The sequence below is a fragment of the Pagrus major genome, chromosome 14, assembly GCF_040436345.1.
Source record: "Pagrus major chromosome 14, Pma_NU_1.0".
NCBI lineage: Eukaryota > Metazoa > Chordata > Actinopteri > Spariformes > Sparidae > Pagrus > Pagrus major.
Genome location: NC_133228.1, coordinates 1575697 through 1601756, shown reverse-complemented (window position 1 = coordinate 1601756; position 26060 = coordinate 1575697). Strand labels below are relative to the sequence as shown.

General features: G+C 41.1%; 1 protein-coding gene across 3 annotated transcripts in view; it reads right to left on the bottom strand.

Moving 5' to 3' along the window:
* lmo3 (LIM domain only 3) overlaps positions 1–19382 on the bottom strand; it is a 64563-nt gene extending 45181 nt beyond the window's left edge. For 2 of the 3 annotated variants that reach the window (XM_073480274.1, XM_073480273.1), the window contains exons 1-2: positions 18434–18752; positions 14968–15181 (exon numbers count right to left, since the gene is read on the bottom strand). In XM_073480274.1, coding sequence (XP_073336375.1) covers positions 14968–15181; positions 18434–18458 — 239 coding nt within the window. In that variant the 5' untranslated portion in view covers positions 18459–18752. Of the gene's footprint in view, positions 1–14967; positions 15182–18433; positions 18753–19102 lie in introns of those variants that run through there. The other variant, XM_073480272.1, reaches the window with a different exon arrangement.
* Positions 19383–26060: the final 6678 nt, after the last annotated feature.

Sequence of the window (26060 nt, the reverse complement as noted above, 5' to 3'; positions counted from 1 at the left end):
CAGTGTTGCTGCTGCAGCACAGCTCCTGCCTGCCCTATCTGTTTACATGGAGTTTGCCTTTGATAGTTATCAATAAATATGATGACATGACTTCCTTTACCCCCGTTGAAAGAGCGAGAAAGCAGGAGGAGGAAAGAGAGGGAGGGAGAGAGAGAGGGGGAGAAAGAAAAAGAGAGTGCACAGGAAAAAACTGCCCTTCACCTGCTCCACAAATATTAAAACTGTAGTAAAAGGTTGGTATGATTGCGATGTGACTGTCTACAGGTCATTTTCAGGTCTATTTTTGCCAAGAAATGCGAACGTATCACGGTAGGCGAGAATCCGTATCTCTAGATGACGTGCCACTGCAACTGCAGCTTCACACACGTGTGAGAAGCGCAACTCACGCTGCCAGTGTGGCTGCTCTAACCTGATATCACGGACACCGAATTGAAAAGCAAGACATTACGCCATGCACATGTGCTACTCACGCATCCAGTGTGGCCAGCCTGTAAGCCAAAACAACATTTATTCTGGCGATTGGGTTGCAAAATTCCTTCCTTCAGAAAGCTTTTAATGTGAAATACCTGCAGGAAAGGTTGAGTTAAATTGACAGTAGCTTAACAACATCCAAAAAAAATGCCAAGGTAGAATCCTCTCTAGGCATGTAGCTGTTTATAATCATCTTGAGGTAGAGCAGAGCCTGCACTATGAAACTAGTTCAGAGAGCTAGACTTTCTTTGCGTGAGCTGGCTTGACAAAACCTAAAACCTCAGTCAGAGATAACGGAAACCACTATTGGTTATCAACTTGCTTTGTGACAAATGCACACTGTAGAGCTCTTAAACAGTAAACTTCATACACAATGTATTTAAATATCATACTCAAGAACTGCACTGAGGTCTGAGACCATCACCTAATAAAGGACATGCGGTATAGGTACCCATTTCTATGCCTCGTACTTTATTCAACTTTTCCTACAGATTTAACACCACAGACTTCCCAGTCACTAAGTCTCATCCTCATACCTTCATGATGAAAATGTAGCACCCTACCCCAGTGATTGAGAATACCTACTTATTTACAATGAACTGTGTGGAAAGTATCACTCTGGGCGGGCTCTGGGTTCTTAATTTTAATGTTTTGTGGTGCCGTATTAACCTATGTATTGACCATAAGGTAAGTAAAAATAATTGGTTGGTGCCTCCACTTAGTAGATTATGAAATAAGATATAAAAAATCTTGCAAGAAATAATATGAATTTAAATGATTTTGTATGGGCTGGTCCCTGTAATTTATTCAGTATATATGTTTTAACCCTGAACAAATAATATTTTGTACCAATGAATCCCTGTGATATATTCTAATTATCACTCACACACAGTACTTTTAAAGTATCAAATATAACCCACTATTAACACAAAAATATCACTTATCACAGACTTTTCTGTCCAACTCACAGTACATCTCAATAAACACAAATTCAGTACCAAAAGAATGTGCACTGTTAATAAAGTCAAACAGTCTCAGAAATAAAAATGTTGCCACGAGACACGCCACTCTCCCGCTAGCCGACCGCCGTCGCTCAGAGGGGAAAAGGTCCAAGGAGGGCTTCCTGGTCCAGTCCTCTGACAACATACATTTACATCCTTTAATAATAAATAAAGTCTCTATGCACTTCCATGAACTCAGTCCAAATTCACAGAACAGACAGTACACACACAGGTAAACATAATGAGTAACATGAGGCTACTACAGCTAAACCTGTGCAAATACCCGTTGCATGCTAGCTAATCGCTAATCACGTTTAGCATTCACATTGTGACATTAGCAGTAACACAGTCCGTGATTACCACAACACAAATAAACATTTACCTTCTGTAAACCGTTATATTTCCATACCGATGACAAACTCTGCATTTATCCCGATAGGAGGACAATACTCCGGTGTTACATTTACTACTTGTGTCGTCTTTTCTCTGGTGCTCTTCTTTACTCGCGTCTCTACCTTGATCTAACCTGCTTCCTCCAAGTCCCACCCCCATGCTCTCCTGACTGAACGACAGCTCATGACAATGGAGCAGACGACCAATTGACAGGCTATACAGGGATGAGTGACAAATAAAAACACCAGTCGCCTGTACATTCAACCAAACATATATTATGAACACATTTTAAGTACTGTCTTGACGTATTAGTTTTTCTTATAATCACAAACTGAACTCATATGCATTTTAACTAACAGTTCCTATTATATGAATTACAATAAAATAACTTCTTTATAGAAAACTTATTTATTACTTATTTATTTAACTGATTAACTTATTTACATTTAGACAGGGCTACAAAAAGTTGTCAAAAGCTTTCGCCTACGTTACACCTGATGGGCGTGGCGGGGGGTGGTCAATTTCGATCCCTCGCCATAAGCAGGAATTCCTTACAACTTCAACATACAAGTTCCCATCTACACCTAATTGCTCACACATGTAGAGGGTTTAACCCTCAGTCCTTCTATGCATCAATACTACGTCATATCCATAGCGCCACCCACTGGACACAGGAAGTCACTGAAGATGTCACTGTTGTGTTTTGTGTGACACGTATCCCATTTTAAATTTCCACAGGCAACGGGCGAGCACATATCTGGGCGCGTGGCCTCCAACGGCGCCATGGCCCGATGTACGTGGGGCGAGGGCCCGTTCATCGCTGCTTGCAGCTTTAATTTTCATTGATTCAGTATTGTCTGTGATGAATACCAACAGACTACAATATTTTTTCTTCTGCTTCCCATTAGCTGTATTATAACCTATACCAGTTGACTTCATCAAATCAGGATCGAGCATATAAACAAAGTAATTACGTTATGGTTTAAAGGAATTACACCACATTTCATATGCAAGTAAACGTCATAGATATAATAGAGAACTTTTAATATTCTATGTTTTTTGAAGGCTTCTTTTACAGCCAACATGGATAAATGACCAGGGATCATTACAAACACATTCAGTTGTTGAGTAGGAGCACGAACAACCTTATAAACAACCTCATAAAATAACACAATATTCCTGTTCCTGTGGAGAAAAAAAAAAACCACAACGCGATACATACAGTAAATGCTACTGTAATTGCTCAGCTTCGTTCAGTGGCATTAATGTAACGTTACAGCTCGGCAAGTCTGCATATGTATAACGTGTTCCCTCAGCTCAGAATAAGTATGGCTGGTGAGGATTGATTATAGTAAGATGCTATTTCCAAAGGAGCTGATTAGTGGAAGGAGCTTTATAGCTGATTTCAAGCCAAACTCTGAACATAACCTGGGCCCAGACGTGGGACCAGACCAGGCATCTCACAGTAAATGTATTAACATTTACATGACATTAAGTATGGGTTATTACCTATTTGTATTCATCATATTTGTCTTCTTTTTCTTGATCAAATTAAGCCATTGTCACTGATTTCCAGTTATGATTTAATCATTACAATCTACTTCTGTGACAGTGTTGTCATATTAAGAGTTAATTTGAAGAGGATACAGCTGTTTTTACAAACATATCATATATGGTGTTTTCTTCAAAGCTGCTTGAGATATTTTAAGATTCACTCTCTTTATTTTTGACTATTTTAGACATAACAAATGTGAAGGTGCATTGTGTAGGGTAAGAAAAACACTCAGTGGAGCGCATACCTCCGCCAAGGCCCAACAGTCCCCTTTAATTTTAATCAAGCCTAATCCAATATCAAATTCAAAAGCCCTGTATCGTTCTAAATTTTAAACCCATAACGAACAGCTTAACTATAATTTAAGCAGATCTCATTGGGTATACATTTTAAAACGTTTGTAAAACATTCTGCTGCTGAGCATAATCTAGTTTACTCTCCCCACAAATCTGGATCTGCACCAAAATCCGTCATATCCGTTTGGATATACTATGAAAGATACATTAAAGTTGTTGTCACTGTTCTGAATCCCCATTATATCAGCTGCACATTGGCGGTAGTTGCAGGTTTCTATCCCTGTTTGTTGCTGTATAGCAGCTAGATAAAGACTACCCTCAATGAAAACATATACAGGGGTTAGGCTTAGGGTTATCCACTAGATCTTGATTTAGGTGTGATCTTGATTTGGATCCCCATTAAACTGAACTCACTCATAGATACCAGCCACCTAAATATGCCTGTTTCTTTATCCATCAAGATCCATGCATTATTTGCTGAGAAATAACCAAAAGTGCGTCAAAACACCCTATCTCGCAATGTAAAATGAGAGTGAGAAAAAATTCCTAGATCTGTCCCTTTATCCGGATCCACACCAATAAGTTAATGGGGTTCTATTTCATCCTCCAAGTTTCCTGGAAATCCATTCAGTAGTTTTTTAGAATCCTGCTAACAAACCAACCAACGGACACAAATGAAACATAACCTCCTTGGTGGAGGTAATGCATAAAAAAAATAACTGACTAAATATGATGAGAAATTAAGTCAATACAATCAGAACATTTTACAAACTTTACAAACAAAAGGCCTGACATCTGTATACCACTCAGTGGTTCCTTCAACTCCTCAGTTTCCTTAACCAAACTATCTAACTTCAAGCAGGGCCACCCATAAGAAGAGAACAAGGGTGAAGCTTTCTGGGGCCCAGCTGCTAGGAGGGCCAATGTAGGCAAGCAATGATCATGTTCATTCTAAATAAGTAATGAAAACCAATCTTTATTTTGAACCAAAATTTTCATCATTACTTGTTTAAACAATACAAATAAATCTTGTATTTACTGTTTCTTTAGGGGGGTTGTAAAATGAAAATGGTAAGAACCATGTGGCCAGGCAGCTAGCCACATGACCTGAGAAATGTACTGATGTAAACAACTTAATGTTGGAGTGAATTTCCTTGTTACACCAGTAGGTGCAATTAAATTGGGATGCAAAAAAGAAAGAAGAAGACAAAGAGGGCTGCCAAGGGCTTTAAATAATAATTTAACTTTTAGTCAGCTGTGAAAGCTGCTCCCAGCCAGGTTGAAGAATCAAACGATAGCCAGGAGACTAACTTTACAGCTAACACTACTGGACATTTTCAGGGGCCCAATCATTTCTGTGTCTATGTCTTCTGTATAAACACAACTGTTCACTCATTACCTACAGTATGTGCTTACATTAATGCTCTGGGTACATGCCAATTTGCATTATCAGTGGTAGAAAATACAAGCACAAATACATCTCTTAGAGAGCATCAACAGCCATTTTCAGGGATCTAAGAGTTAACAGAGTAAATAATGGAGGAGCTTTCCTCCTCTGACAACCTTTGAGATCATCCCGATCATTGTAACATCCTCAACCATCATGCTCTCCTTGCTGATTGTGTGGGAGGAATCACTGCAGCAGGATACATCTCAGTTCCTTTCAAATCCCCAAATCATCAGGAGAAAGTCATGCAGCAATTTTAGACTTTTATAAGGAGGTATGAAAATAATATGCTATAGGTCTGATAGCCACATGGGAAAAATTATCCCATTCTATCCCTCAGCACAGCTCAGATCAAAACATAACATAGACCACACTGTGAACCTTGACCTCACCAAAACCAACTTCATTTAGAGAGATGGAGGGTGAGGGCACTAAAACTGGATTTGTGATGCATGCACACTAAGTGAGGCCTAAAGAAACCTAATGAAAAGGTAAGAACGAGGAAATTGCAGTCACATATTTCCCTCTGTCAAAAGAAATATCTCAAAGATAAAGGGACATGTGGGATTCAGATTCTATTTTAGTGAATTCATGTTGCCCTTTGATTACTGTGTAATAATACCATGCATTCAAACCTTAATCACAGCCACGGTATTTTCACTGAAACGTCACTGTTGTGATGCACAGCTAAAATAGCAATAAAAACCCCATGAATTCCACTAACTAGAGATGCCCCATAATTTGACAAGTGATTAGCATTTCTCCCATTTTCATTTCTTTTCTCCCGGTGGCTTTGCAGTCACTATTTAACACTGCCATCAGAAGTTTACAGACAAAGCAGGATTGCTGAGAAAGAGACTGAGGGAAAAGGTGCTGAAAGTTATAGCCCAACCTATTCATATTCGAATACCTTCAGCTCAATGGTAAGGTATGTTTAAAAGCGCCAGGTGGTGACATCTTAATTTTTCACAGGCGAAAAATGTGGCTGTGTGGCTCTCCCCTCTCTCCCCATGCATTATTCTTGTTTTAAACAGCACATCTCCTCAGGGGGAAGGGGTGTATTGTTTTACAACACACCCAGCTGCGGCCTACTTGCCTTGCCTGGGGTTCTTTTCAAGGAGTTGTCTTGGGTGACCCCTCTCTCTGGCAGTTATTAATAATAACACATGCCGGGGAATAGTTCACCTTGTAGCGCTGAGGCCTCCTCACTGCAGCATGTATGTCTCGCCTCAAACAGAGGAGTCTCCAGGGGAGAGAGGTGAAGATGGTTTGAGGAGAGGAGAGTGTGTGTGTGTGTGTGTGTGTGTGTGTGTGCGTGTGTGCGTGCGTGCGCACAAGTTGGGGAGGGTAAAGGGGTGTGGAGGGGGCTATAGTGATAGGAAGCCAGAGGGAGAAACACACAAAAGACATCAAACAAAGTTTCCCCCTCATATGTAATTAGAATCAGGTAATCATCTGTGTCCCCTCTAAAGTGATGGAGAGCCTGATTAGCGGCATCAAAGAAGGCCAAGAGGGCTGAGACTTAAGAGGGAGATGGAGAAGTGTGTGTGTGTTTGAGAAAGATGAAGAAATAAGAAGGTAAAGTGGCAAGGCTGACAGACTGAGTGCTGCATTCTCCACCTATAAGTCCCATTAAAAGCTTGAGCAGGAGAGGTTCTTTGTGCATGCTGAGTGCTCTATTGTAATAACAGGCAGCAGAGAAAGGATTCAATCCTGGGTCTGAATGAACCAATGCATTCCAGGCAAATTCTCCTCCTCAAGTGCTCAAGGGATTCAAAAAAATTGAAGGCTACTTCTTTTTCAGGCCTCAAATAATTGTTTTGTCCTAAGAGGAATCTTTGAGTTGAAGAAGAAGACCTCAGCAAAGCAGTTTGAAACTTAATTGTAGGGTAAGTTTATGCCATTTAACGTATCCTTATTAATGATACTAACTTAAATACATGGGATAAGCACTTAATTTGAGACATCAAAAGAATGGATGAGCCAATGCCTGTTGGTCTATCAGTGTGTGACTGACTTGACTTTTAAATTTAAACTGCACTGCACTGTTCTACTGCTGTCACGCCATAGAAAAACAAAAATGCTGCAATGGCGGTCCATTCACTCTAATATTATTGCGGCGCTATAGAACAATGAGCATCAGTCCTATTGGAGAACCTAGGACCCACTGCCTGGATGTATTTTTTTTCCACTATCAGTTCCCATAGTAAAGACTTTATTTTAATGATATTCTCAAATTTTCTCAACCAGAAACACAACAGTGTCCTTGATCATTCAAAAATATGATAGGTTAAAATTTTAATTTCTTCTGTTTTGCTTCTGAGAAATCCCTTGCTATGGCAACACGTTCTCAGTCCCAACTCATAAAATATGGTCAGTGGCCCAAAGGTTCAAACTATGACATTCTACCTACACCTAGTAACAGTTCTGCATGTTAGGGGCTACGTGGTCAAGTAAACAATCATCTGTAAAATGCAACATTTGGTTAGATTTTCAAAATAAAGCCTGCTGACAAACAGTTCACATATCAACACATATTATGACTTTTGGAATGTAATTAATGTCTAACTTTCGTAACATAAGTATGTCACTCACAGAGCATACGTTACCTCATTCTCAAGCTGCAAGTACAGAAAAACATAAAAAAGTAACACCACTGCATGCTTTGAAAATGGTCAGCAGTAATGTGAAGTACTGAGTAAAAGATACACTACACTACTGTGGATCTACTCCTGAAACAGACCCTACACTAGAGGAGGCAAAGAAAAGTAAGCTCTGGTGTTATTGACCAGCAGCCTGACTGAGGACGTCCTTGTGCCCTTCAGTGTTAGTTGGGAGAACAGCTGAACACCTGCACTAGTCATTAGAGAAAGAGGAGCTGGCCTGAATCTTTGAGCCTGCAGAGAATCAGAGAGGAGAGAACTGATGACAAACTACACCCAGCTCCCTGCAAATCTCCAAGGAGCACAGTTCCGTCAAGTGAGCTGGATGTTATGCAGTGGCTGCTCAGAAATCACAGGCTATGAGCTCTTTGTGTAACTGTTTACAATCCACTGATGCCTTTAAAATGACTAACTAGCTGGGAGTCAAGTCTGCTCTGTTGAATGCGTCTGTGCTGTATTTGGATAGAACTATAGCTGTAGCTATAGCCAGATATTACTGCTGAATGGCCGTTTAATTACCACTCCAGTAATTCAGTCTGACACTGACTACTCTTATGCTGTTTTCTCTATCTTTATTGTGACTGTAATGAACATTTTTCATAACCAAACACTATTTGGTGTCATCCTACATCATTGTCAGTATAGCTACTTTAGCCACTTCACAGTTAGCAAGAGTTGGCAACATTCATTCCTTTAGGTCTTGAGGGAGCCTGTAAAAGCCTATTTTAGCCCCTTATAGTGGCTACATTCAGAGGAGAGCCAGGATTGAACTATGAATCAGTAGAGTGAGTCTTAAAAGGGTGAAGAATTTATAATTTGGATCATGGCCTTAAACACTTCATTGGATTGTGGGTGTTTGAGCTAAGAAGGCTATATTTTGCTTCTTTGTGAGTAATCACACCCTGAACAGTTTTTTTTTATTAAATGGTATGACACGTATTCATAAGGAAGAATGTAACTAAATGAGATTTCTGAAAGGAATAGATGAGCTTCAGACAGCCAGAGCCTTTTCTCTTTACTCCCTGCCGGTCCCTGGAGATAATGCTTGACTTGATGTCACAGTCACGTCTGATGCTGACACACAAACTGACAATGTGTCATAAGCCCGATGTGAGATGAAAAAACATACATTTATGATTTACATTTACATACATGGTTATACAAGGTGGCTGCGAAGTACAAAGATTCTGAAAGACGAAAAAAATGTGAGTTGTTACACTGAACCATGCTCTACATGTTGGTTATCTCTCACTGATAGCCAGCTTTCGCAAACGTTAATAAATCCAGCCATGTTGACGGCTCTGTGAGTTTGCTTGCATTTACAATCTTAGTAAAACCACTGTAGAGGAAAATTGAAGTTTGGATTAAAAAAATGAATGAATAGATAAATAAATAAATAAATAAATAAATAAATAAATAAATATTCTCATGGCGCTGTCTTTAAATGGATGCCTTTAAATTTACAGTTTTCCATTAACTGATGCTCAACAGTGTTTTCATGCCTGCACCAGGCCTTGGAGCCAGCCCTAGTGTTGTGTGTGTGTGGTGGCAGGTAAGCAGGACACTGTGCCGCAGTCTTCATTTTGTCAGTGTTTTTTTTAACTTAAATGTGTCAGTCTGTCTGCTCCTCTCCCTCCTCTGGGCTTTCAAACATTATCGTTCTGTACTGTGAAAATCACACATCAGCATAAACAGTGGCGTCGCGCTATTACCACTATCATCAATGGAGGCTTCGGTTTCAAAGGGATCATTTGTTGATAAAATGTCCTTGCAGCATTTCTCCATATTCTAAGAGAGCAAAGCACAAATCAAGCTGTAGGAGATAATACCTATAATTGTGTTTGCAGTCGCAGGTTTATAAAGGGATGGTGTGGTTACACATACACACAAATTCCTCTCTGTACAACATATTTGAACACGCAGGGACTGCTGAAGCTTCAAGTTTTTCTCCCCATATTTTTTTTACTTTTTGTGTATAGTGATAGAGGTTTGTTATTTCTCAGCTGGTAGGATCATATCACTCATGGTTGTAGACCCCTGAAGAATTCTATTAACCCTGGTTATGTCAGGCCTAATAACATGCCACCCTGCAAAGAAGAAAAGGATTGACTTGGAGAAAGGGGTGGGGGTGTATAATGAAGGCACGAATAATTTACTTTAAAAGCCAACGGAATATAAAAACGGACTAAATGTAAAGTAATCCTTATTTTTCCTCTCGTCGCTAACCTGGGCTGACAGACTGAGATAAACATAAGTAGAAATAATACATCTGAGGTTGCTTTTTGTGTGAGGGAGTGTGTATTCCTGTATTGTGTGTGTTAGTGTGTGTGTAAAATTGTATTGCTTTGTGATGTTGCAGCCATTGATTGCCTCAGTGAAGGAGCCTGGCTTTCTTTGTTGTTCTGCAGATCAGATGTGGAGTGCTGCGGTTTGCTATATTTGCCATTCATTAGCTAGCATTGAGGAGATGTCAGGGCGCATTCACGGGCAGGCCACTCGCGTGATAGCGAGCGTCAAATCAATTCAGTCACCTTGAACTTCGAAGATGAAAGTATAACATGTTGGAATTGGTCTCCCCCTTACCCTGCACGCCTGTACAGAAATATATGCCTGGCCTCACTGCTACTGTGTGCGTTAGTGTTGTACAAACAATGTCCACACCAACTGATACATTGATGGCATTTACAGTTTTTGTTCTAAAGCTCTTTCAGTGGTCCTGGTACTTGGCTTGAAGTGTTGATCTATTTACATGACACATCACATTGAAAAACTAAAGTACGATCATATCTAGAGGCTGCACTTTCCTATTTTCCGATTCCATAAATTTATTTATTTGCTGGGTTGCCTGTATTGTGTAGTTTGTTTTGTAGGTGTGGATGCCTGTTTTTTGTGCACCTTAATGTGGAGGCCTTTTAATTTCGTAGTACACTGTATAATGACAATAAACTCTCTAATCTAATCTAATCGATTGTCCACAAATCTCATGAAATTTTCAATTTTTCTCTTGTCACAACGCTGTGCCTATACTTTGGTTAGGTTTAGGCACAAAATCCACTTGGTTAGGAAGAGATCATGTTTTGGCATAAAATACCTGTTTTCTGTCACCACAAACATGGATGGAAAATTTCCCGGAGGTCTCCTTAAAAATATCCAGTGGTTTCACACTTAATGATGATGTTGAAACAAAAAACTTGAACTGTGGTCACTGGCTTCTTGTGACCACAGAGATTTATCACTTGGAAGAGGTAAATATTTAGTCTGTGTAAAAGTGTGCAAAACTAAAAGACCAGAGAGAGAGAGAGAGAGAGAGAGAGAGAGAGAGAGAGAGAGAGAGAGAGAGAGAGAGAGAGAGAGAGAGAGAGAGAGAGAGAGAGAGAGAGAGAGAGAGAGATAGATAGATAGATAGATAGATAGATAGATAGATAGATAGATAGATAGATAGAGTTTCAACATTAAAACTTGGGCTTTGGGCTGGGTTAAAAAAAAAAATCCATTTGCCTCCTTACTTACACTGAACACTGCAAACAAAACATTAAACACCTATTACACTGTCTGTGTAACATCAGATTGGCCCCCTGGGTCAGCTGTGATGTGCATTAGGACTTATTGCAAAACATTATCTCAAACCACTACAGGGAGTCTTGAAGCAGAGTTACTCTGCAGTCAACTATTTGACGTGCTTTACTAATTTTACCAAAGGCTTATTTGGCTACCAAACTATGCACTGTTTTGGCTGTATGAAGATATAATATAGATAAGCATTAGATTGCACTCAGGATGGGAAGATACTCAGTATTAAAGGACATGATCAGGTCATCTTTACTTTTGACCTCACCCACTGACTATTGAACAACTTAGATGTTTTTAAAAGGCTCTGCTTAGGGGCCTCCTGACTGCTTGGGCCCAAGGGTTGGTGTCTGGTGTATCCATTCATTAATCCACCCATGCATCATAAAGAGAGTAACTGTAACTGTGGCACATCATGGCTTTTTTTTCTTCTTTCCACCTAATTTGGTTCGGGTTAGAGACTTAATTCCGAAGCAACTTAAATTTGACCTCTCACATGATCACATTGGGGGCCTCGGGTAGATGCACATACATTGATCAGCTAAAACATTAAAACCACTTGAGTCCTAGCATTCATGAGGATAATATTTTGAGACGTACCACACACACTGACACATTGTTACACATCGTGTACAGCGACCTCCCCCAGTGTGCCTTCCCACAGCCCAAAAACTGCTTAGGAATGGAATGAGTAAAACAACAAAGAGCCCAAGGCGTCGACCTGCCCTCCAAACTCTCTAGAACCCAGTCCGATCGAGCATCCGTAGGATGCGCTGAAACAACCCCAAATCCACAGAAGCCACACCCAGTACCTTACAAGTCCCAAAGCATCTGCTGCCAACATAACAGTGCCAGACACCACAGGACACCCCAAGAGGTCCATTGTCCATGCCTTGATGGGTCAGAGCTGTTATGGCATCACAAGGGGACCGTGTTCAAGGTTGTAGCTGATCAGTGGATTTTACTTAAAAATAATAGTGTCTCATATAATGTTCTACCAACGCCTGACAGCACACTCACTTTTTGATTATTCTCTGGTACAGCAGCTTCTCCCCAAAGCCTCTAGTACAGCACCTAACAGCGACTATCTCATAACTGATGCTGAAACAAAATGATGTGTGCCAGGGCCTGCAGCAGGCACACAGGGCAAACATACCCACCGTCTGACTTACAGTACATTTAGTCTTTATGTGGAAGGTTCACTCCCCTAATGATAGTGTTCTATATATATTCATGTCAAACATGTCCTAAAAGCAGCTGTTACTTATATAAAAATGCACCATGTGCTCTTTGCCACAGGTTCAGACATGTTAACAAAGCGTAAACAGGACTATATATTTAATTATGGTCAGCTAACACAAAATGCTGATGATTTTTAAGATGATGTCTGATGTCCTGTAATTTATATTTTATATATTTTTTATTTTTGCTGATTGAGTCTACAAACTATATAAGATGAAAAAAATAACTGTTCATATAATGTAGGATGTATGTAGGCAGGAAAAATAAAATGATCCTGTGTCAGCGGCAACACCATAGAGAGAATGCTATAAGCCTGTCATCCCTTTGTGTTTTTAATAAAGACATATCCATCACTATTGGAACTGCAGTGGTTGTTGTAAATGTATAGGAAGTGTAATATATTTATACCAGTGTGAAGATAATTGTAATCATCTCAAACCTTTTCTAGCTGAATTAATTTAAAACAGAAATCAATTTATGTGTAGCCTGTGTCAATGCAGAGCTTTACATATGACAAGCCTCCATAAACTACAAATTAATTCCTTATATAAACTTAATTTAAGCCAGCAGCTGTTTGTCCCTCAGTAGGCCTTGATACATGCAGCACAACCCTAGCAGCTCTGAAAAGACAGAAGAAATCAGATAAGATTCATATTGGAATTACCCCACTTATTATTGACACTTATTTTTAAAAGGCTGAATTAATAATTGTTGACCATATAAACTATACTCATGTGTATAACAAAAGATTTTTGTTATACATGCAGAAATTAAATTCTGGTTTGTTGAGTGATCATCACTCAACAAACCAGAATTAAAACAGTTTACACCATTAGGGAACATTACAGACTAGTTTAGTTCAATGTTATTGGCATTAATTGATTAATTGATTGATTAATTGACCTGTTATGTATTAGACCTCTTTTTCAAATTATAGAGTTATCAGTTATAATCTTGTAATTTAATTTATAACAGTGAGAGTACCATTTGGTGTATGGGCTACTCCTTTAATGCCAACTTGACAATAATATGTCTGCTAACTGTAAACTAGCTGTAATGCCAGATTAGAAAATACACCGTACTCGAACTGCAAATAAAAGGGCTTTTAACTTATATTTCTGTTTATAAAAAAGGGATACGTTATATTCCAACTAATGAACAGGTAAGTGAATTCTATTCAGGCAAACAAATATAATTCAGTGCAAGTGAAATGAAGCTTTAAAAATCATAGTTAATTCCCAGAAACAGAATAAAAGAAGGTTAGTCAGTTCCTGTAAATCACAAAGTGCTGAAGCAGCAGAGTTTCTTCTGTTGGGGTCAGGACACTTAGTTGGGGTTGCTTCATGTACACATGGGGTCACATTTGACTTCGAAAAATAATTTATTGATATTTAAATACAAACGAGAAATAAATGAAAGAAAAGAAATGTGAAAACAGCTAAATACCGTATATGAATGTGAAATACCTTGTAAACCAGTCAATCTGATCACAATAATTGGTAGTAAGCCTATTTTGATGATCAACAGGATAATATCATGAATAACAATTATTTTGGCCAGGATAATAGTGACATTAACTTTGGTTGTCTAATATCTATAGAGCCTGAGAACAAAGTGAACTTTATTATTGCATTTTGCGAATGGAGTAAATCTGAGTAAATCTTTGTTGTTGTACTTTATCAATTTTGCCTGTGTTGTTTATTACTGGTTATGCTGTTTTATGCTCATAGTGGCTGCCAGACAGTTTCACTAAAAAACCTCATAGATTCCACTGATTAGTTGGATAACATTTCTGTAATGAGCTGTCATATTTTAAAGTAGGCCTTTTCAAGAAATATCTAAATTCTACATGTATATAACAAATTAAAATCTTGACTGCAACTATACACACCCCATATCACTTCAGTTTCAAACAGCACTGCTGATCCTGAAAATAAGGTGCCATATCAACCATGTTCCAAGGTAATTACAGGATTTCAAAGGCTAACAAATGGAAACGGCACAAAAAATAAATGGAAACAGTACAAAAACACAATTTATGGAAATGGGTCAAATGAGAGTCTCAAGACCTTTATACTGATGTTTTCTGAATAAACCAAAAACAATAATGACAATAATGCAACAACTAAATAATAAACTCTAAGAAATCGTATTAGAATCGTAGTAAATCTAAAAAATCTAAAAGGGGAGCTCAGCTGTAACTCTAAATGTGTGTAAAATGAATTTCAGTGAATTGACTCTGTACACACTGTGACCAGACTGTGAGATGTGGATAGAACACACGGTTTGTTGAATGACACACAGAAGCGGTAAAGATGTCGGCTGTCTTTCTTACCGTAGGTAGTCTCTCCGGCACAGGATGAGGTTTGCTTTGGTGTAGAGTGTGGAGCCCACCTCGCCCAACCTGCAGTCACAGCAGGCACACTTGAGGCAGTCCTCGTGCCAGTACTTATCGAGGGCCTTCAGCAGGTAACGGTCCTTGATCTTCCGGTTGCAGCCGGCACAGCCTTTTGGCTTGGTGTCCGGCTGAACGGAGAGCATTTGTATACCTGGGGGAAGCACAGAAAGAGGCTTCAAACACTCATCGACCAACAACATTCTTAGAGTGAAAAAAGAAACACACAAAAAGTCTAAGACACGATGAAGCTAAATGATCAAGCAAGGAATGTGATGCATTTAAAGTATAATTTAAGACATTTTAAATTTTATAAAGCTTTGTTTAGTTGACGTGAGCATTCATGGACTATTACAGTCCTACATATAATTGTCAAAAAAACACAGATTTTAGTAAGCAACTAACATTTTCAAATAATGTTATCTTTTTTCACTCGTACTGTATTTCTGTACACAGATTAAAATCCTAAACTGTGGTTCTAAAACCATGTTTCATGAAGGGCCAAGATTATACACAGCTGTCTCCCAACTCCAGACTAAAAATAATTTTCCAGGAGGTTTTGAGTGTGTCGTGTGTTCATACTGGAAAAAGGGGCAAAGTCAGGTTTACTCATAAAGTCAGTATTCAGGCTTTTTGTTTGCAGACCAAACAAGGAGCTGCAAAAAATATAACAGATTTGCAAGTGAGACAGTTACAGGGAGATCCGAGACAATTAACAAAATATTTACTTTTTGAAATAGATTAAATCTGCTACGAGGAATTTTTACTTTTTTTTTATCCTGGAGACAAAGCGAAACAAAGTAAACTTTGTTTTGGTACCATACCAACAGACTACAGAGCAGCTTCTTTCCTCAGGCTGTGAGACTCCTCAATTCATTCTCAGCACTTCACATTAAACAATAATTTTCATTTTATGACTTATCCAACCTGTTCAAGTCAGAATCCGACCTGGTGTGATGAATAAAGAATAACTATAATACTGTACAGAAATAGCCTTTCTTCCCATTTGCTTATGTCGGTGATATAAAGGCATCAGTATTAAATTAAGACTTTGACTCCATTATGTGTGGAGAACAGTTTTGAGGAGACTCCTGCACTGATCTGGCTTAACAGAAATATGACATATACTGACGTGTTAGAGTTATTAAAGACAAAAAATTACAATCATGGTATTGCTATGGAAAAAAATACTAATAAATAAATAAATATGTAAAAAATAATAATTTAAAGCATTATTAAAATATATTTAACACAGATGATTTAACAGCTGTGAGTAAATGGATATTAATGGTCCCAGTAGGCAGCAATTTACTGACTGACAATTAAAGAGAAAGTCAGATGAAGTGAATGTCGGCTGGTTTGGCAGTCTACAGTTTGAGCTCTGACCAGTAAGATCACTACAAACCAACAGTAATAGCAGCACTGTTTAAGTATTGTGACATCAACAAGCAGCCCACACAGACACAAAGACACAGTTTCACATTTGTTCCTGGACACTTTTTTTTCACGTTGACCTCCTCTGTGCTTAAAGGGGCGTGGCTCCAGACGAGGAGCTTTGCAGCAGCAGTATTGTTTGGCCTGAGCTGACTGTGGAGAGCCTTTGTTGGCCCACTGGGTGAGAAGAGAGGGGGACAATGTGGCCTAGCACCAGGCTGGAATTAGTATTCTACTACTATTCCCTGAGGACAGTCACCACCCCACTACCCTTTGTCCCCCATTCTCTCTCTCTCTCTCTCTCTCTCTCTCTCTCTCTCTCTCTCTCTCTCTCTCTCTCTCTCTCTCACACACACACACACACACACACACACACACACACACACACACACAATATTTCCTAAGTACAGCTTTAGCTTTGCTGTTTTGAAAAAGGCCTGCTGAAACTTTCCTTTTACCATTTTATTTCAAACATATCAGTTGGCATAAATTATTATATTCATAAATTAATCATTTATATTTATAAATTAATATTTTTTATTCTGTACCATTTCCAATTAGGAAAATGCATAGTTTAGATTAGATTTAGATTTTTGTGTTTCCTGCTATTTACCATCAATTTCACTACAATACACGTACAAGAACTTGAACACTCCATACTCGTGTCATCTATTACATTTGTGTGTAAATGCATTCTTGTTGAACAGGCTGTACAGACCACACAACACTAACTCTTACCTGATGTTCGCTAGGACGGTTCTAACTTTCTGCAAGTTGTAATTTTATGTCGTAAATAAACTAGTGGCTTCCTTGGCAGTTCCTACGTGGCATAACCATTTTAACGTTACTGAACTAAGTTTCAGTGACAGTGATGAAAACGTTTGCACGAGTTGTAGCTCTTCAATGGGCTTGAAACGTGTAAAACACTGGCACAGCTCTTTCATTTTCAAATCTGTCATCACACAAGATGTTTTTCCTCGCCTACCACACAGTCTATCCATACTATTCTTTTAGTAGAAAAATATTTGCAAAGACAGAACCCATAAAACTGGCTGCAGTGCGGCGAGAGCTTAGCTCAGCTCATTTGTTCCAGTGCGTTGGGGCTGTTGATTTGTTAATTGGCTGGATTTAGAGCGCGGGGCGCACGGCTGCTCGGCCGGCTGCTCTCCGCTGCGCCTGTTCAGCGGCACTGATCCGTCCTCCTCGTTAACACAACAAAGTCCCTGCTACTCATTACCAATCCAAAAGACGGAAGAGTTTCGACTCCTCTTTTATCAACTCGGGGGAGAAGGAGAGAAGCAATGCAGGAATTTGCCCACGTCGCTCTTCCGACTGCCCGGGGGAGTGCTGAACAAAAGCTTAATTTTCCATAACGGAAGGGAAATCACAGCTGCTCGGAGCCCTAATGATAGCCTATCTGTTTTGCTTGCGCGCTGGCTCGTATACTCCCTTTCCTCATTCCCACTCGCTGAGCTTCCCATGCTGCACGTCTCCGGCCACATGTATCATCATCCCAGCCCAGAGCGGATGGAGGATGATGGAGCGATGGAGCGCAGAAAAGCCTAATATTTGAGTCCCAGCTGTTCGGTAACACGACGCTGACATTTCACCCTATCAGTTTAATTACTGTTGCCATGGCAGCGGAGTGCTGGTAAAGGCCAATAACGGGTTTAACACAGAGACTCAATTTGCCATGCACAAGCACATAACAGAGACTGGAGCCGTTGCACAGCAGCGTGTCGGCTACATACCAGCTGTGTGATCACTAACATAACACCAGAGCACATCACTTTAATTTCTTCATGAAACGTTATCAGCGATTGAAGAGACAATGGATCCGGTTAGAGCAGCAGCAGTCAAATGTAGACACGTCGTTTTCGATGCAGAGATGCTGTAACTTGTCGTTGCAGAGCACACTAAACACACATGAAACATGCCGTTCGTATACCGAAGCGCAAAGTAAGCATCTTACCGAAACTTTTCTCCCTTTTCTGCATTTGTTGAACCGCTGAAGCAGCCGAAGCACCACCGTGCAACCCGGAGCCGCCTGGTCCGGAGAGCAGCTGTCTGCAAGCAGGTTGGGATCAGGCTTTGTTAGAGGGGGAACAATCCAGCACGGCGACCAGAGAGGATTGAAAAAAAGGGGGAACACCGGCAAACAAAACACAGGCGGAGGAGCTAAAGCGAGCTGTTCGCTGCCGTCGGGCGTCACACGGCGACCGGAGCTGTATGTGCAGGGAGATGCAGGCAGCGTATGACAGGACGACAAAGAGATGCTTCCCCTCCGCGGCGCTGCGACCATCTAATCCTACTAGCCACCTTACACAGCGGCTCCTGCTGCACGCTGCTTCGCTAATCAGCGCTTTGACGTGCGCCCGGGCATCGTGTTGTCTGTACGAAAAGGGGGACGTTTCCCTCACTCCGCTGCCCAAATCACCATCGGAAAATTAAAGCTGATAATCATTCACTCTCAGTTTTCACGCATATAGACTATTTAAAAATACCAAAGCCATACAATCGTGAAATCTGATTTAACTGTGGCCTTGTTTGAATGATTAAGAACATTTAAATTACAGCAAAGATTGTTCTTTCAAAATGAAAAAATGCCAAAATAGATAGCTCACTGCTCCAGCTCACTCACCTTTCCCAACAAGTTAAGCAGAAGCCTGAACTCCAGCGGCGGATTCTAGCTACAGATCCCCTCTGAACAGAAAAAGTTCACCAAACTGACATCGCCCGTCGCACTGCACTGATCTTCAGGGTGAAAGAAATGAGCTCCACATGGATCAGAGCGGCCACTTTGTATGATACCCAGCTACAGGTGTCCATCCGCCTGCTATGGAACATGCATGGAGTGTGCGCATGTATCAGCGACTGAATGGCGGGAGACGGGGGAAGTCGAGCTTTATTATCTCCAAACCCCCAATCCCTCACTGGTGAGACATTACACCGCCACGATAAGGTCATTTACTTATTACCAGCTGCTCCACTATAACGGAGGGCAAGCATCACGTGTGCGTCCCCGGAACGCCCACATTTTCCAACGTCCTTCAATCTTGCAGCCGCAGATGCGCGACGCAAGGTGCTCATTAGCCTACATAATGGAGAAAGACACACAAGTAGGTTTGTTTAGAAGTGCACACAGAACAATTGGACCGTCGGGACAAATGATTTAAATAACTTCAGTAGTCAGACCAGTGGTGTAATGTATTGGATTACTAGGCTCAGACCTATTAGGAGTCTTAATTAATTAACCTTTAAACGATTAGTCTGTGCACAAATAACCACAGTGTCAATAAACCATTTTCCCATTCATATATATTTTTGGTTACCATGGTGCTTTTCCATTCAGATCAGTGACAAACTCAACTGAGAAAACAAACGAAGCAGATCTAGAAGAAATAGAAAGAGGAAGCAGATCTAATATAGACACTTAAACCTGTCTCCATCGAGGACACTGACTCCTCTTTCTCAGACATTCTTTCTCTAAGAACGCACAACACGTGCAATGTGAGGTCCCAGGCTCCTCTGTGGCAGACTGGGCTGATTCCCGCATCTAAACATTCTTTATTTACATTATTTCTGTAATTTGCGGACCAAGTCATTCTTCGCCCTGTTATTGCACAAGTCCGCATCAATTAACGGTCCTGTTTTGACTGGATGCGGCCTACTTGTTAGGGCACGGCGACCCCACACCTCTGCCTCGCGCCTCCCTATTGCATACACGCCACACAGTGCTTCAACACACAGCCTGACAAGTGTTCGTTCTTCCCTTAAAATTCGGCGGGGGGTGGCTGTGGGAGACACAAGTCAATAGTTGGCATGCGGCTCCAGCCTAAAATGCAGCGATAATGAGATGGGTCATAAAATGCTCTATGCGCCATTATGAGTGATGAGATGCATTAAAGCTGACAGGGTATTACCTGCCAGTAATTAGGTTTTGTCATGGATTGAATTATTTCAAGGCGGCCTATCTTGGTAATCATGCAATTTGCTGCAGGAGTGTGTGTAGTGTGTTAGGCTGCCACCTCTCTCCCAGTGCCCTTCCACCCTCCCTTCACTCACTGCTTTCCGCCTGATATTCATCCTCCATCTGAATGGAAGATGGAGACCGAAGGCAGTATAGGTTGCGGGTGGAGAAGAGCCATCACAAGGCACAGATGAAGGCTCTTCATCCAAGGGAAATCCCCTCCATCACCCCCATCTACCCTTTATAAATGCGCAAACAGATTGAGAAGAAGCTTGTCATGTTTGAACCTGACCCCAACCCTCCGCACCTGTCTTATATGAGGGAAAAAGCGGCACCAGTAACAAAACCCGACACATAATACTCAACATTGGCGGCGGCTTCATTTAACCACCAGATTGTCTGGATAAAAGAGGATAAAGCATGTACGGGAGAAGCCAAATACATTTCTATTTTCCTCGGCAGCTGTTTCCTGTGCTGGCTGTGTTTATGGTATTTGCGTAGCTCGCTCGATGCTTTACGTGCAGCCGTCGCTCTGCGGGAAGCATTAAATTCACAACACAGAAACACACGTACCTTGATGAACAGCCAGGGATGCCTAAAACAAGTGCCCAGGGTTACTGCAGCGGTGTATTTCTTCGTTTCTCTTGACTTTGAATCAAAGTGTCCACAAGGGAACTTTTTAGTGCTTGTTCAACTCCAGATTGTCGAAAGAAAACTTGGCAAAAAGAGTTGGAGAACAGTTCCCTGCTCAAGTTCTCGGGATGTGAGATCACCCTAAACTCGGCTCCCCCCCAGCTCTGCGCGTCCCGGACCAGGTTCAGATGGCGTCTCTCACCCCCTTGCTGCTTCCTCACCTTCTCCCTCCCCTGTCTGTCTGTGTGTCTCTGTCTCTGGTTCTCTGACAGGGAAAAGCGGCGGAGAGTTGAGCTTCCTCTCCTATTTAAGCCCCTCCACCAGGTCCCCAGTCAGCAGCACACTCCAGCTCATCCAAGAAGCTGACAAGCACCGTTAGGGAAGGCAGCGCATGTTGCTCTAATGGACCTCATTAAGCTCTACTTACAGATGTTCTCTTAACATAATTGATCTGCAGCGAGTTGAGAGGACGGCAACCTATTCCCCAGCCCCCAATTATGGCCTGGTAATTAGATCCCCAACCTCCAGTTCTCCACATTCACCCTTCTAACATTCCGAAATATCAAAGTATCTCTTTCTCTCAAAGCGACCGCCCCCCACCTCCCTCCACCACCTCACCTCCATGTCTCCTCCCTCCTCCCCCTCCCACCCACAAGACACTATTGACAGTCAGATCTGCTAACCTTTGTAGTGTAGCCAGACTTAGCAGTGCACTCACTCCAATTGACAGAGCTCACTCACTCCTCTATTCCTCTTTCCTCTCTCCTTGCCTTTTTCTGTCTATTGGGAGGCAGAGAAAGAGAGACAGTGAGTGGCACAGACGGAGAAAGAAAGAGGAAGGAAAAAAAAGTTAGCACTTTCCATAAAGGGTTGTAATGATAATATCTGTCAAGGGATCATCTTTTTTCCCATAGTGTCTTTTATCTTAAATAATTCCTCTGATGGCAACTTTGAGAAGAGAGGGGAGGAAGTGGGGGGGGGGGGGGGGGGGGGGAACGGACTGGTGAGGAGTGATTGTGCAGCTTTTATAATGTCAATCAGTGCCACTCCTATCACCCATCTAATTAGCTAGAGTGCTAAAACAGAAAGCACTTGGGGAGATGGTAATGTCACGCTTTTGCACTTTAAAAAAGAAGGCAATTTCACACTGATGTATGAAACACTGCTTGTGATGGGGTGTAATCAGGTATTTTCTGAGCAAGCGGTTTTGGATAAAATGTTATCACATCTTTATGTTGTCACACATGTACTGCACATACTTTTTCTGGAAGTCTGAATACCTGACCCAGATTGAAATGGTCCTTTGTGTGTGTTTCTATAAGCAAGCCTGCAGCTACTGACTGGAGGGCAGATATCTTCAAGTGTGTTGGTAACAGTAGCCTACATCATTATATGAATCATTTCTATTAGCAAGCACAGGTGTCGGTATATCCTCATAACAAGCATTTTTTGTGTATCCAAAACTCAGCCATGGAGTTCAACTGTTTTCCAAATACTAAGCTTGGGGGTAAAATGTGTGTGTATGTGTGTGTGTGTGTGTGTGTGTGTGTGAGTGTGTGTTGTATATAAGATAGAAGTAGACAGAGTAAGATTTAAAGTATTCAATATGGAATTTGATAGGAACTTTCAAATTCCAGAGACTGTTCATCTGCCACACATTTCACAACTCAACACGGCTGCTTTTGCACATCTGATGCATGCAAGTCTAGCTGTGTGGCTAGTACTGTCCTGGACACACCTTTTGTAGTGGAAACTACCACAGAAGCGAACTGTTGAGAGATATGTTAACACAATGGCATCACAACCGTGCCAGATGCAGTCACAACATTTTATGGGTGTGTAACTGAGATCACAATGAAGGCAGAGTTTAGAGATGTGTGTGGTCTGAACAAGGTCACTGGAAGGTGGGTAATACAGAGTAAGGAAGAGTCCTTTGTCCCACCACTTCTTGCTTGTGGCCTAATTTTGTTTTGATGCAATTACAAAACTTGGTGGTGAATGATTTTAAAAGATATAGCCAAGAAACACTCAGCCATTCATGAAATAATTTTAATATAGGTAATTTTTGATTAACATTGCTTGTGCAATGCAAAGGTGTAATTATTTTTATATATGAAAATGTTGTATTTAATTTTATTTATAAGTTCAATGTAAGTGTCCATGTTTGACACGACCCCTACAACCTGAGAAAGAATCCTCTATGGTGGCCAACTCTGCAAGAAAATGTGATTAAGTGCCCTTTGGCATGCCCGCACAGTATAAGATTAGTTGGCCTCTATATGCCTCTGAATGGTTAAATAGTTAAGGGTTCCCTGTGTGTCTTTATTACGTAGGTGTGGTAGTTTTAATTGCGTCACATAATTAAACTTTTTAATCTCAAACAGGGTTTGGGACTGTTAAATGATAAATGCACTGCAACTCTGCCCATTGGTGCCACACTACATGCACTGCATTTTCCCCGCAGACAGCTAGAACCAACAACTGCATACAACTGAAAATATTTTACAAAACTGAAAAGAAAAAAATATATTAAACATAGAGGCTTACATTTAAGGACCACTCAATCAGCAGCTGTCAATACCTTCTCTTTTCAGAGTTTGTTTTTAGCCCCTTGACTCCACAAGTCAGTAGAGGGTTATTTGCTGCACTGTGTGCACTGGAGGACACAAAGAGCTTTCTTTTCTTGAATCCCTAGTGCACCATGCCAGTAGACTATAAAAGAAGTGGATATAGCCACTGTGACATCACCCACTACTGTTTGAATCCTTAAATTTGGCATTTTGGCTGTCACCATCTTGTTTTTTGTTGGTGCCAAATGTAAGCAGTTATGACAAGAGGGTGGTGGGGAGGAGAGAGGGGTAAATCTGACTGAGAACCAAAGGACATTATGCCTTGGTAGCTATGTGTCAATCACAAGGCAGCTATGGCCTAAAGCATGTCCTGCTATATCGTCTATTATACCCCAAATGGGACCATAATATACAAAATCATGCTGTATTGAAGAAGACTAATGAAGAAAATAGTGATCATCTTTTAAACAGTCTATGGCCACATCCAGTGCACTGGAGTGTGCCAGATGCACTTTTGGCAATTTTGTGGCTAGGCTCCCTTGATGTACCTGTGGTGTTTTTGAGTATGAGGTGGTAGAAGAAAGAATAAATCATCATACATTATCAGTGTGTTAGAGGCTGTGTGTTGTAGGGCTGGCCTGAGCGAATGGAGTGTAGGAGGCAGACTCGCAAAGCAGGGTTCAAGTATCAAAATAGAGGTTTATTTTTACAAAAGAGTGCCACCAAAAATGCACAGTGAACCAAACAAAAAAAGATATTTACAAAAAGTATCAAAGAAATAACAGTTAACTCAGCTTAACTGAAAAAAAAACTCAACTCAACGTTAAAGTGGAACACACTGTGCACTCTCCTGCACACCTGGTGTCCTCTCTCTCTGACACCACACACTCAACTGACTTCCCCTGCATGCTGGGAGCCAAAGACAGGAATCCACCTGGACTCACCCAAGCAGCAGGGAAGCCTCCTATTTCTTCTGAAAACAGGTAAGCATCCATATTATTAATCTTCACTTCATCACACAATGGGAATTCACATAATCTTCTCTCACACACACATCTGTGCTCAAATACATCACATAATATCAAAACCATACACATTTCACACTCCCACACAATCTACACCCCCCCATAGATGGTAACGCCCAATGACCTCACTGATGATATCATTCAGGTTATAAAAGCAGGAAGGTGAGTATGAAACAAAAGCACCCAAAACAATGCATCTGTAAAAGTTACTTAATTGCACATAAACTGAATTGAACCAATAAACTTATTTAACTTAACATTACTTGTCTGTGTTTGATTTATCTGGACATGTTGATGTAAATGATCTGTACTTAAATATATACTGCAAACTCAAACCACACCCGGGATAGGATGTGTCTGCATAATATTGAACAAAGATGGAATACTGGAAATGAAATGTAAAAAAGGGACAAATGGTGTGGTCTCACCCACTTTGTCACCCCCCGCCCCCCCCCCCCCTTTCCTACCTGAGGACGGATTCCACCACCTCCAATCACATAGCCAAGGTACTGAACCTCAGGCTTGGCAATGTGACACTTCCTGGCATTGATAACCAGGCCGCACTCCTGATGCGTTGGAACACATCGTTAAGATGTTGCATGTGCTCTTCCCAGGTTCGACTGAAGATAACGATGTCATCAATGTAGGCCGCTGCATAGTCCTCTGCTCCTCTCAACATCTAATCCACTAACCTCTGAAACGTCGCTGGAGCTCCATGCAAACCGAAGGGCATCATTCTGAATCTAAACAGGCCACTTGGGACCCTGAATGTTGTGAAGTCCTTTGAAGAGTCTGTTAAGGGCACTTGCCAGTACCCCTTGCAGAGGTCAAGGGTCGTCAGGAAGCTGGCATTTCCCAAGCGCTCAATCAGTTCATCCACCCTTGGCATAGGATACGGATCAAAGGCAGACACAGCATTCAGCTTTGAAAAATTGACACAAAATCTCAATTTAGTGTCATCCTTCTTTGGGACCAACACTCGATGATCCCTGTAGCCAGCATCTCCTCCACTTCCTGCTTCAATTCAGGAACCAGCCTGGCTGGAATGCGGCAGGTTGTGTCCCTGATAGGCTGCTGTTCAGGTGACCGCAGACGGATCTGATGTTCAATGAGGTGAGTACAACCTGGTTTAAGGCTGAAGAGTTCTTTTGTCATGTGGGCTTGCAGTTCCTGGCGTTCATCTGGTGTGAGATGACTTTCATCTGGAAAAACAGCAGTCTCTGATGCAGATGGAAAATACTGCTCCTGCAGCTCTTCCTCGTCAGTTACTGTGCGTGCCCACAAGGTGGCAGAGTGCTCTGGTTGGTCTACCCACTCTTTCAACAGGTTTACATGGAAAACCTGATGTTTTTTCCGGTGGTCCGGCAACAAGAGTTCATAAGTGACTGGACCTGTCTTCTT